Source organism: Bombus bifarius, unplaced genomic scaffold, assembly GCF_011952205.1.
Source record: "Bombus bifarius isolate JDL3187 unplaced genomic scaffold, Bbif_JDL3187 scf7180000007984, whole genome shotgun sequence".
NCBI classification, from domain to species: domain Eukaryota; kingdom Metazoa; phylum Arthropoda; class Insecta; order Hymenoptera; family Apidae; genus Bombus; species Bombus bifarius.
Genome location: NW_022884367.1, coordinates 4,051,010 through 4,065,038, shown reverse-complemented (window position 1 = coordinate 4,065,038; position 14,029 = coordinate 4,051,010). Strand labels below are relative to the sequence as shown.

The 14,029-nt window shown below is 41.1% G+C and overlaps 1 protein-coding gene across 1 annotated transcript in view; it reads left to right on the top strand.

Moving 5' to 3' along the window:
• Positions 1-12,540, top strand: part of LOC117204842 — a 92,786-nt gene extending 80,246 nt beyond the window's left edge. Inside the window, exon 7 of the mRNA XM_033442629.1 lies at positions 12,036-12,540. Within this exon, the coding sequence (XP_033298520.1) occupies positions 12,036-12,114 (79 nt within the window). The 3' untranslated portion in view covers positions 12,115-12,540. The remainder of the gene's footprint in view (positions 1-12,035) is intronic.
• Positions 12,541-14,029: the final 1,489 nt, after the last annotated feature.

Here is a 14,029-nt window from a genome sequence, read left to right as displayed (position 1 = left end):
TTTACGTAAGCCTCACAGCTCTGAAACAGGTAGATCTCGAGAAATTAATAGCGGTAGATAAATGGGGATTATAAGTTTCTATTTATTGGATTTTACGATATTAATCGATTCTCAGAGGTGTTTTTATTATTGTAGTTTATTCCTTTCATTTTTCTATTCTACCTTATTTCTCCTTGTTTCAGGAGCTTATGAGCTACATCTAGGGATGCGTGTAAAACAGATTTGAGAAACTTATGTACCAATATTAAAATGCGGTATTTGACTGGAAATTTAGAAGTTTCAGATCTTCACTATCAATAAATAACCGATCGAAGTAACTTTTCTGTCGACCTAGAAAAGGACTAATCGATTCTATTACGGACAATCTTTCAATACTGACTCAAACTTCTTAATCTTCTGTTTCCAAATTCTTGCATTCTTTAGGAAAAGAAGATTCGGAATTTGAAAACTTTGTGATATTCGTGCAATAACTTAGCAATAGAAAAATCGAATTTAATGTTTAAAATACGAATTGCGTACGATAAAAATGTGAATATTCCAGTGTATCGGCGCTTTAGTACACATATGATGTGTATTGGATGTAAATGAAGACGCACGGATTAATGTCTTTTTAATTAATCATTAGTCAAAGATATAAGGAATAACGTACGCCATGACAAATGTTTTTCTATAGCCTATGAAATAATGATAAATTAATACGTTGATAGTTGTACCAGGGCTCCTGTTGATTGCGCAATTACTCTGGCTGTGATTTAGCATCAGCGCAACTTTACGCTCATCGAAATGTCGTCAGGTTCAACTTATAGATTGTTTTGCATCGCTCGAGATTAATGAAGTTTCGTTGCCATTACATAATTACTGCAAAGATTTTTATTGTCCCATCGTATATCATAATCGTTGACATTCAACGAACACCATTCAAATCATATCTAACTGCAACTTGTAGCTCTGAACTGTTTCTCGGATAAACTCTCAATGATTATACAAGTTATGTGTAACTTTCGAAATGTCAGGAAGTGGAAGAAATTTAGGAATTTAACGTTAGTTATATCAGTAACATACTGTTCTACAATTAACGATACGTTCATCGAAATCTCTTTTCCGACAAGCGAGGAAAAATTCGCTTTCTACAAAATCTACAGCGAATACCGGTAATTCTTCAAAAGAAAAATAACATAAAACATATAGCCCACGCTATGTCAAAACCGCAAATGTGCAAATTTTCCCAATAAAACATAGACTGAAGTCTTCTTTCCTCTTCCTTTAATTACATAAATTAAAATGACAAATACGAAGTTACAACGATGATTACGCTATGAAGCTTCACTCGTCTTCAGGATTATTCGATTATCCTTTATTCAATTGCAAACATCCACTAGCTATTTACATAATCTTCTATTCCCGACACCGATGTCTTACAAGAGATATGAAGACGATGCGACGTAACCTTCGATTTCCTCCAGGAAGTTGACCAAACAGAAAGAAACGTGAAGGGAAGAAGGAGACGAAGCTTGATTACATTGGAAAAACAATTTAGCATGAGCGTGCAGTACAGTGGCGCGCGGGGCCATCAAGCCATCACTGTCACGTCGACAGGCGACTATCCGCGATCTGCACAATAAGTCAATCAGCGGGTCGATCAGAAGTAGACAGACCTCCAGCCGCGCGACGTGAAACTCCTGACAAATGATTCTGCCGATACGAGGCTCGAACCGGAGCCAGTGACGTCTTCATACGGTCTCGCGGTGGCCGTATAGCCCGGTCGCTTGTCCGTCACACAAATCGCCCAACCAGCCTTCCAAGATGTCACCGATTTATTTTACGAGATGGCCCATCGTCCTGGACGCGCCGCGCCCCCTGTTCACGCTTGTATTGAGTCCTTACGCGACGCGTCCCACGGACTCCTGATATACACCGACACGTATCGATGCTTTATTGGGATCCATTACCTTTCTACGGCCGCTATAAGTCGTCTCCGGTGGAACGCGGCTCCGGATATCGGTACAGGTTTCGGCCTGGGCCCCGGGGACAAACCGGGGAAAAAAGGGAAAGAAAGTCATAAGGCATCGCAATCACGTTCTCCGCTCGGAAGATCGAACGTTCAGATACAACCAAGATTTCGGCCATGTTTCCTTGCTTCTTCGATGATTTTGACTTCTCGGTTCTTTCTATTGCTGTACTATTTTATCTTCTCTGGCAGCGTCGCTTCGCAGGATCGGTTGATAATCTGTATGAAGCATTGTTTGAGATTGAATGACGCGTGTGGGACAGGTGTTGGGATTCCTGAAACTACTAGAAAGTTGGTTTTGTATATGTCTAGATGTGTAGGGGAAATTGATTTTCAGTAGTGATATTATTCGGTTCTTTTCGGTATTTTCAATGGAACATCCAGAGGAAGTAGATATATTTCTTTATCCTCGACATTTCTTGCATGTTTGGCATTTTAGATATAAGAAATACATATTCTCAATTCCTTATGACGTTTAAGATGTGAAATTTATCTTACGCTACACCGTCACAAGGATTAAATTGTTAGCTTAGAAATTATGTAAATGTATTGAAATTTCCCATAATTGCAACTAATTTTTAGCGTGATTATTCTCCGTTTTCTCTTGTGCCTACATATTTTAAAGTATCTAAAACAATTCTTCCCAAAATTTCAAAAGAAAATGTACAAGGTTGATTGTCTACTATTAACACAATAGAAGAGTCACCCGGATGACAACTGCCCTTTTCCATAAAACTGAACCACTTTCTAATAGCACCAGGTCCAACAAGCAAATTGGTTGACTTGGTCGAAGCGAGAAGCCTACTAAACGCAAGAATGCCGAGAAAGTGGTGAGGACAAAAGGTGTGGGACCGGCCAGGCAATTTCCTGGTAGCCCCAGCCGGAAGACGGTCCTTGGAATAACCCTTAATTACGGCCAGCAATTAGAAAATTGCGTCAGCCCAACCTAGGCGCGATTTATCATCATCTCTTTCGAACTATCGACCTGTCCGATTCCTCTGTCTGCCCTCAGCGTGTCTTCTCGGGATTGCTCTGGATTTCGAGTCGATTTTACCTGACCAGAATGAACCAGGTAGAGAAAAATAGAGAGAGAGAGAGAGAGAGAGAGAGATCGGAAATTGCAAAAGTAGCGAATAGAAAGGTTTACACAGGTACGAGACCGGGATGCAACTTTCGTTCCCGTGGTAAGAAAAATTGCCGAACATATTTCACCCGTGCTTCCCGACGGGGCTCCTAACTCTCGATGGCCTGGCCGATATTCGTCCGGTCTTGGAGAAATAGATCGACGATCGGAACCATTATTCAGAGGCGACCGCTCGAAAACCAGAGGACGGATTATGCTGGTGGATCTCCGGGTAAATTGGATCGCATTAGATGCACGCAGGAATTAATGGACTGTGTTATCGAGGGAACAGGTTGGTTCAAGAAAAATGTGTGATGAAAAAGTTTGAATTATTTGGAACTCGATGGCTTATTAATCGCGTAAAACTTGGTTATTTGATTATTGGTAACAGACTTGTACAGGTGAAATTTGATTTCTCTGATATCTGAATTTCATTATATTTCGTTTCATCGTTTATTAATAGGGCACATTATAGAAAAAGAAATTTATTACCTTTATTAGGAAGATTTATAATAGAAATATGAAAATCATGAAAAACTGTAACATCTTCGTTCCAACAATTCCCAAATGTCAAATAATAATTCTCTATATTGCTTAAGAATATTTGTTAAGAATCCATTAATTTCTTAATTCTCTTAGTAAATAAAATAAACGAGCAAGAGATATTCCGTGGTTCGAGAACTTCGGATCCTGAATCGACTGCTATTTTCCACAACATTCCTAGTCGGTCCATTATTTATCAAGTTTTGATATATTCCTATTTATTATAATTTATGCGCGATCAAGCGTGTCCAGACTGACTAAGAATACCGGTTTCTATTAGCAAGATTTAAATCACGATGTCTAGCGGTGCAATTTATCTCGACCACGATTCTTCTTCGTTTGAGAAGTATAGGTATCCACAAAGACAACTTTTATTGCTTTCTTAACACCTTTCAGATGCCCGTACACTTTTAAACAATTCGTATGTATATCTCCAATTCTCGTTGATTCCCAACCACTGCTGAGTCAACATATACAAATTGCTACGATTTCATAGGTGTCTATACAAAAACAAGAAACAGAGAAAGAAGAACAAAAAATTCAAAATCTAGAAGTCTTCCACAAATGATGGTTCCCAAGCAGTAATGTAGTTATTGCTGGGTTACAGTTACTATGAAAGATAAATGCATACCTACACTTTAATTTTCAAATGATACATTTTTTAAACAGATTATACATTTATACAAGTTATACATCACAGGAGATCTAATATACTCGAACCTAATTAATCAACATGTAAATGTAAATACTTCTCCTAGCCACTGTACATATCCTTATTATCTCTGCCCACGCGCAATTTTTCGCATCGACATCGTGTCACCAGGCCGTGTAGCGCGTCGATTTTCAATCTCATTCGGGTGCAGCGCGGCGGTGGCATCCCGGCTACAAGAAAAATTGATACGTGGGCCTCTAATGGCCCAACAAAAACGGACCCAACAGGGACGCGACAACAAAAGCGTATGCATATTATGAATGGATGGACGAGGCGAAGGAGGAACGGATGCCAGAAATATATTGCCTCGGTGCACCCACTCTCTACGAGTTGCACACGTGGTCTCGACACGGGGGTGGGGGGGAGGGGTCAAGGGGGAGACAGAAAAAGCAGGGAGGAGGTGTAGAAGCGCGGAGAAAGAAACGGAGACAAGAAGAAAGAGAAAAAGGCGGGGTCCAAGGAAAACAACAGAGACAGAAAGAAGCAGAAAGGGGAAGAGAACAGAAGAAGAATCAGAAGAAGAAGAAGAAGAAGTTGAAGAAGGAGAAGAAGGAGGTGGAAGTAAAGGAAGAAAAAGGAGGATAAAGTTGCGAAGCTCGCGCATCCCTCCTTTTATCTGCCTTTGTGACGAGGAACAGGCGAGGCCTGCACGACAGAAAATTAGTAAAATCCGGCGGGTAGCGCGTGGAACTGTCTGTCCTGGTGCCCAGAGTCGGATTTATAAGGAGCGAAGCCACGATTTATGCCGGGGCCTTGGTTATTTATCGATTTCGATGGTGCACGCGATATCGTTGCACGGATATCGATACGTTCTTGCCTCGAACTCCGGTCCTGCGTTTCTCTTTTTTCCTCTCTCTTTCCCACTCTCGTTCTTCCTTGTCTTTTTAGATTTTGTCTTTTTAAGTGATTTTCAGTTTTCCACGTGTTTTTAGAAAGTGCCTACACGTTGGCGGAATACGGCGATTGAAGCGTTGAAATTTAGAAAGGACAAATGAAAAGGCCGTATATTCGAAGCAGAAAATTTTGCCGGCTGCCACGGCAAAATCCTATAAGCTGTCTATCGCGTTTCCCGAGCTCCTTGGAACTTCGGAACTTTGACCCGTAAAATTTATCCGAAAACTCAGCGGGAGCTCGTATCGGGAAAGGAAGCGAGGAACCACGCAATAAGGGGATGGAATAAGTTTTCAGTCAACACGTTGAATCTCTAAACACCTTATAAGTCTTTGTTTATGTAATATCAAGAACCAGTAGCGGATGCTACCTTTCCCCTATAACTATTAAAATTACGTACCATTGACTGTATTGTACAACTTAATATATCAGCCCCCATCTTTCTGCCGTGCTATACACAGAGTTCCTTATACGATAGGAGAAACAAAAATTTATTTTCGCGGAAATCTCATATCTTTTAATTGTGAACGATCGATCGACCGTGTCGTCGATTCGATTATTCGAGAACGATGTTCCACTGAAAAGCTAGTTCGAGACGACTGAATAACGCGGCAGTCATCTCTCTGTCCTTAAAGGCCTTCCTCTTCGAGAGAAATCGTCCGTCTACTTTTTCTACGATAGATTAATGCCATAAACGGGGGAGCCTCTCTGAAAGACGAAAGATCAGGCCGATTACCCACAGTGAACGGGGCGCAGTGTTAGGGACGGGAGTGGTTTGCCGTGCAATTATTAATTCCAGGAAATCGATAAGCTCAAAGAGCTCCTCCCGAAGCCGCGCTTGTAATTATTGCCGGCAGAGTAATAGGAAGAAGAAGAGAGCAAGGAGCAGAAGGCAGCCCTCAAAGCACAATGCCACCCTCTAATCACGCATCGACTTATCGACAAGGAGAAGACTGAGAGCTCATGTTTTACCTACACCTTAGGACGTCAACAGTTCTTCCAGTCTGTCTAATAGCTAACCGTTCGACCGGGCTCAAACTACAGGAAGCACTTTCTTCTCCGTTTCACGCCAGTTTTAAACGAGCTACCGACGAGTTTCAAGCTGAGCCATGCTTCATTTGAATACTTTAGACCCCCATCGATGTCACCTAAGTGTGGTGAAATTTTGAGAAAATTGCTTCTTCTTCCATGATATTGGAAAAGTGTATAATCGCTTTTAGATTTGATGCTTTAGATTTGTAATCGAATTCAAAGTTCAGCTTCCATGCTTTAAAAGAAGTTGGTCGATGTTTAGGACATGTAAAATTGCAACAAGTTTCTTATTTGAGTACGAGAGAAGTTTCTGGGAACTTTGGAAAGAAGTTTGGAAACGTGTGGCAAGGGCTTAATAACTTGGTTTCAGCTAGTTAACCTTAGTTTTTGTTTCTAAATTACGAACGGCTCCGCACGTGTCGCGTTCACCTTATAATTAACAATTAGAGCATTTCTTACATTTATGAATATTCCATGAGGAGCGATGTTAAACGGTAGTAAATTCGTTAATGTGATTTCGCGGAAATTTATATGAAGTCGCAAACATGTCAAAAATCTCGAGCTAAAATGGTGATACATTTATGTACAAAAGATATTCTTGTAATCTTTTATTCTTCATAAATCGCCAATATCTGTGATATAATTTAAAATTATTGTATAATCTTACTACTTTCACATTCTATATTAATATTCTATTTTCATTTATAATTACATTCTTTTAAAGTAATTTTTTTAACGAGCAGAAAATAATTTGAATAATTTTGTGCATTGAGATTAATTGTAGTGGACAATAACAGTATATTTTAAAATGTAGCAGCCGCTCATTGTTGATAACGCTGAACGTTAATTAACGGATCGATCGCAACGTCTCGTTAAAAATGTCAAAAGTAAATCTCTGGTTTATTATCCGGAACGCTTAGCTTTTTACGAAGCTAGTCGGCAGACCCTTCGATGGCTGCGCGCCAAGCTGTTACCGGGCGATTAATGCGTATTTGTGTGTATTTCGTAAGGATCCTAGAATCCAGTAACGTCAAGTTATTTTCTCCCCGGACACGATTTTTCTTCGCGAACACTTCCATAACGAATGTCTTTGCAATTATGATTGTCTATTTTCGAAGTAAAATCTCCGCTGCCACGGTAGTAAATTTAAATAGCTCGCGAAATGTTTTCAAAATTTACTAGATTATATTATTCATGTTTACATAGTTAGAAAATTAGATTTCTACGGTTAATTATTGTAGGTTTTAGATTTGCGAAAAATTGGAGAAATGGCAGAAGGAGAAAGAATTTCACAGAGCAATTGTATTAAGCTTTAATACTTATTGTAAGATATTCTTTTTATATATATACTTCTAAACAGGCGTATTGCAAACTTTCTGATGAATTCCTACGTATTAAAATTTTTAATTTCATACGTATATCTGAAGTAGGCATTTATATACACGTATATTTGGTCGTGCAGCTAAATAGTCAAACAAACTGATGAATAAATATTAATTAATATGCTTGGAACAATGACCCATTGTAAAAGATTTTAATACAGGACGCGCCACGATGCATGCCTTGTACAGGATATATTGCACATATTCAAAAGAATTGTAATAAATTTCTGCGACTGCAATTACAGCTAATTAATGACTTGTGGGAATGCCTGTTGTATAAATCATGCGTGTTACTGCTGTCGCTGACGGATGAATCATTCCTTAATATTTATTTTCGCTTCAAGGATAGGGTTGTAATCACCAAAGGAAATGAAGTTTGTAATTTTTAAACGAAACAGTGCACAATATTATTATTCCGAAACTGTTAGGCTATTTATTTCATAAATTAAGTATACGATGTGTTCCGGTATCCTATTAAATTTATGCTAGACTTTTAAATATTGTTAGGATCCCAGAAACGGATTTCGATAGTTCTTGCTTCTTTTGTATTCACGTTTTGTCTTCTTGATACTCCTAATCTTAGGATATGATCAACAACTCCTCATACTTTTATTCAACTATCTACATACAAAATGTACTAGTCGTATACGTAACTAGGAATTTGAAATTAGTTCACTACGTGTTAGATTGTAAATAAAATTTAATTCTGTTGTTTATGAAGTACACCTCTATACGATGACTAATATTTCATTTTTTACATTTTCACATTACACCCAGCATTCCGCTGAAAAATTGACTACGAAGTTACTAAAAATACTGAATATTACCCAAAAAGATAATACCAATGTCCATTAATAAAGATTCACACGGAATAAAATTTTGTTCTTACAATTTTCCTCGGATTAAATAACAATTCTACTAAACATTTACGGTTTAGTTTCCACGATAAGGGGAAGACAAACAAAAATAAAAGTATCAAAGATCGGATACTGACAGTGCGTTTAAAGGGCTTGAAAGGTAGAAAAGAAACGGGAGGAATGTTACGATACCGGAAGCTGAGTGATAGCGGTTGCGATATCGGTCGCGGTACGACCTCTAGGAACGAGCCTCTGACCACGGTGGGCCCTGTTCTCTGTGGCTGTGGCACGGTGTGCCCTATAAGAAGTGATCGTTACTGCACGCCGCCCTATAATCTACACGGGCTAATGACGTCCATTACGTTACTGCGCGCTTCGGACCGCTCGCGTCGTCCGCTCCCTTGGCCACGGTCCCGATGCGCGACTCGGTGTGTTCTCGTGCCGGTACCACGGCAAAGAACACACAGAACACACGCTAGGATTTCACACCGTTCCGTAGAGTAGTTCTCTGAGAGCACAACGACACACGGGCCATGTGATTTCTCGAACGATTTCAATTTTCTGCCAACGCTGTATACGCTTCCCTTCGTCTCTCACGACCTCGGAGCTTTCTCGTTCACGTCATCTCGACCTTTAATCGACTTTAGGTTGGAAACGAACGCCCTAACGTCGTTTCTGATCACTCGGTGAAGTTGTCTTTGACTCGCGCCATTTTTATGGCTCTTTTACCCCCTGCCGGCGGCACCTTTGCGACGCCATAATGGGAACCGCTGAACCTAACGCTTCGACACAAAACAGCTCGTTTTAATTCATCCGCGCGTCTGACGTAGCGTCCATTAAAGGCGGCGCCTTTCTAGGATCCTTTATATCCTTCCCGCTAGTATTTCGATGGGAAATATCGCGCTGTTCGTGGATTACTCTACCTACGAAAGCGAAAGGGTGAAATTTTGAACACGAAGAAGGTAAAGAGGAAACTTAATCGTATTCCCTTCTTATCAGAACGACAACGTGGCTCATCCGGATTGATCGTGGAGCAACGTTCATGCTTCAACTGGAGAACAGTGTCTCCTTCCTCCTTCTGCCTGGCGCGCTTCGTTTCCACGCCCTATTCCATCGTCCCTCGACAGCCATAACTCGGTCGAGCGAAACAGAGGAGCGCGCGAGCGAGCGAGCGGAATCTGTGTGTGGCCGCGCGCAGGCATGTATAAATACGCGAGGAGAGCCGCGTATAACAAGTTATGGCAGATAAATTTATAGCATCTCCAGTGAAACGCCATTACTTTAAATGCACCCCTCTCCGTGCCGAGTGCGCTATCCTTCGCGGTCCTTCGTACTGGCTTGTCTTCCACCTCTGCCCGCGTCCCACAGCACCGTCCGCGGTGTGTATCGGCTTTTACGATTTTTAAATAGCCCGCGCGAATACCTTCGACGTTGCAGGAACCGCGCCTTTTGTCCGGTCTCGATCCACGGATTTCAATGATCCCTATGGATCCCTTCCACTCTGCTCTCACTGGCTGCGATTTTACGGCCGGTGCTTCAATGCCGCTCCACTGTTAGTGTATCTCGAACGCAGTTCCCAAGGGAACGTTTCAATGTGTGCCACTTTTTGCTACGTCGTAAAGAATAATGACGATGATCGCGACTTCGTTGCGTCACAACACAAGCTGTTCCTTGCCTCGCTACCTTTTGCTTGTTTTGATGTCTCAGCATAATAGTTACACTTTCCTTTGATGATTATTCAGATGTTTAATCGGACTTTGTTCGAGTATTCGCGATAAAGGACTTGTAGGTTTTCTATTTATCTTTACAGGAAAATGATCAATTTTTCGTAGAAGTTTAGTTAGGTTTACTGCGATGTATTTTTAGGGATTTTGTTTTTGTTAGATGTTTTCTACATATCCTTCATTCTAATTTTCTCGGTAGAAAATTTTCGTTACAATTTACAGTAGTTCTAATGTTGTCGTTATTATACAAAAGCTCACTGGAAAGTGAGTACTACACTTCAAAACCGGCCCTTGTTAGCTTTCTTCGACTACTATGAGTGATTTTGATCCAAACTTGATATTCTTTAAGTATTCTTTTTCAAGAGGATCGCGACAAATAATTGTGCGGCTTTTCTTGCATTTATTAAGATACTGTTATATCGCAAGAAAATATTTCTTTATCTATGTATATACGCGAAGAAAAGTCGATTTTTAGTGTTTCAATTATAACATTAAGAGAAAAGAAAGAAGAATAAAAAATACTATAAGTGCACAATCGAAGAATAGTATAGGTTCAAAGAAAACTGCACAGATAAATTCGTGGGCGATAAGTCGAGAGGGTCGTGTCGTTGGTTGAAAACCCACCCCGTTCGCTGCTCTTCGCGAGAGTTCAAAGTTCAACCTCCATAATCTGGCCTAATCATGGCCCGGTGCCCCGAGTCGCTAACTTCTGTGACGTGTGCCAAGTCGTGGCGGGGATTCAGGAAGAGAGAGCGAGCAAGGGCTGGACGAGGGTTGGCGGGGAATATGGCGAGGGATATCAGTATCGCTGCGAGTAGGTTGCCAGGCGGGAATAAACCGTTTATCCCATATTATAATTAGTTAAATTCTTCGGGACGTGGAGGTGTCTTTACACGTCAGTCAGCCCACTTCGCTTCCAGGCTCACCCACCCCCGGGTCCCCATCTTTCCGCCTCCTTCTACTCTTCCTCCACCACCTCCTCCTCCCTCGACGTCGTGCGATCATCTCCAACGCAGACGAGCCAGTCGTTCCGACTCAACTCGTTCGCCTGGCCAGGTCGAGTAGGGATACGTAAGATATTAAACTATCTGAAAATTAGTTAAATCTTGTTTAAAAGTTGGCCGGAGAAGTATTTGCTAGCGGAGAAAATCGACAGCGGCTGCTGCAATGCGGCGAACTGACGCGCGTTCCCTTCCTTTCGCCGATGTTTTGTTCTTCGATCTCCTGCCACGTGTTTCCGTTCATTCCTCGGTCCAATAATTCTTTTTATTTTTCTACGAAAGAAACGAAGAAGTTCAAAGAGTCGATCTATACGAACTCGACTTTTTGCGTTTAGCTTTCTTCTCTTGACATTATTGATCGATGCGGAACGAATACTTCGTTGCTTGATTACTTGCACGGCTATAGAGACGCGGGTTGTGTCTTTCTTTGTTCCTCTGCCAAAGAAATATATGCATTTACAGTGCTACGATAAAGCACGTTGTTTAGCTCTTAACGTAGCAATACAGATAGTCGATAATATTTTCTTGTTTATCTACGGCAAAAGTTTGAAAAGTCAGCGAGGAAGAGATGAGACAAGGGGAGAGTAGCTGTTTTCGGCGAGGCGGCACGGCGGCGTGATAATTTATTCCAAAGTCGTAGCGGTTAAAAATCGAAGAGCCCGATTGGAATCGGAACGGGCGAACAGGACGAGCCGAGCACGCGTGTAATCGAGAACGTCCAATTCTGAACGAGAGATTAACACGGTATTATTATTCTGACAGGATTTTAATTTCGTCCGCGGCGAAGCGATGCCCCAGCTCGCCCGTGAGAAGTTCCCGTTCGGTTTTCTGTGGAACGTGACGCGCGCGCGGCCATCAACTCCGAGGTGGGTGTATCGATATTGACGAGGGTGCGGGCCGTGACGTTTCCAGCTAGAAAGGCCAGAAACACCCCTGGTTGCTTCTCAGCGGGGGCTGCCCACAAATTATAACTACTCGACGTGATGCTAATCTGGAGAAAGTTTGGAAAAGCAGGCTTGATTGATTCTAATTTATACGCGTCGCCTTGCTCGACCAGTCTATGCTAAATCCTCGGAAATCTGTCGAATCCAACGCCATACGCTTCTCAGGAATTCGGACCAGTTTTTCTGGTATTTTTCCAACAAAAAGATCTTGTATCTATGCAAAACGCTGCTATTAAAGAAACCTGTTCTTTCAAATTTTCACATAAAATGCTGGCGTAGATACAGGAAAGATTCTCTTATAATACATTGATATGGAAAAATGGAAATGTTTCGAGTTTTCCAATGGATATAAAGATGTTTGGTATTTTTTTTCAATTCTGTCACTGTCCAGTAAAGTAACTACGTAGTTTGATTGAAATATGTCGATTAACCTATAACAAATAAAATTAATATTTTATATTATCCATGTAATTTTTTCACTATGCAATCACTGGATTAAGGAAATTCAAGGCAACGTATTACGTAATTTAACAATTCTCGCAAACCTAATGAAAATAAAGCACAAAAGACGTTAAATATTACAATAGTAGCCTCTGCAAGACACTAATTCTTGACAAGTCGTCCTCGCTTCTACACCTCTGCGAAAGAGAAAGAAAAGAAAAGATTCGTTTCACAAGATGAAACTAACCACTATACGATGTTAATCTCATTGGAGCACGTATCATGATTTCGGAGCGGCGATCGGTTGGTGCGAAACGTGTGATTCGATCGGATTTTCAGGTCCACTAGATGAGAACCAGTTCCTTCGGTAGTTCTTTCCTTTCCTCGCTCCTCGCATCGATAGAACTCCCCCTTGGACAAATCCGCACCCGCACGCAACGATCGAATGTGTGTGCAGGGGAACGCGCGCTCGGCCCAGAAAGTCGTCTGACAATGGCGAGTTACCTGTTGAACATACGGACAGGTGACACCCCACGTCCTTTATTCGTTGTATCCGTTGCGTCGTATTTTATCGCTCGGAAAGTTTGATTTCTCGTCGAGCGTGGCCTACAATAAAATACTTTGGTTGGCTCCCACGCCGATCAGCAGTCAAGTGAGGCCGGATTACTTTCATAAATTTCCTCTACCCCTCTATCGGCTCGAGGGATTCGTCGATCGCGACTGGAGAACTACGAATAATCCGAAGGTGCACCCACGTGCAGCCGTGGTATCGTTCTGTCTTGGAAAAAAGCGAAGAATGAACCGTAGTACGTCGAAAGAAGGCGAAGAATGGGATGGATCGAAACGTCGTTAGGTTTTTCTTCTTCCTGCAAAACGCAGGAACAACGATTCAACGGTAAATGGTAGGTAGAATGAAGGAAGAAGTTATGATTTATCGCATGAGTCATGCGGAAACCGAACTAATCTACTATATCAAAATTAATATAAAGAGTCAAATTTGTTTGACTTTTGGACAGTTCGACATTAGCGCTGGAATTGTCAAGTATTAGGTTGTCCGAAAAGTGTCCTTTTTTTACATTTTTATACAAACATGAAACCTAATCTGTCGAACGTTGTGATCTTTATTTTGATAGAACAAAATGAATCGTACGTAATTCGATAAAATAATATGAAACGAAAAATGTTGTGCATCCATTATTTCCTTATAAAACGAAAGAAACTTTTCGGACAACCTAATACTATGGTAAGGTACTGTGTTCCTCGTTTGATTTTATTTCAGCCATTTCCAACTAACAGACGGTAGCTGTTTATTTATGTCTGCTTCAGTTATTCGTAACTGTCAGATTTAATTTTATTTGAAGAAGTTGTCAT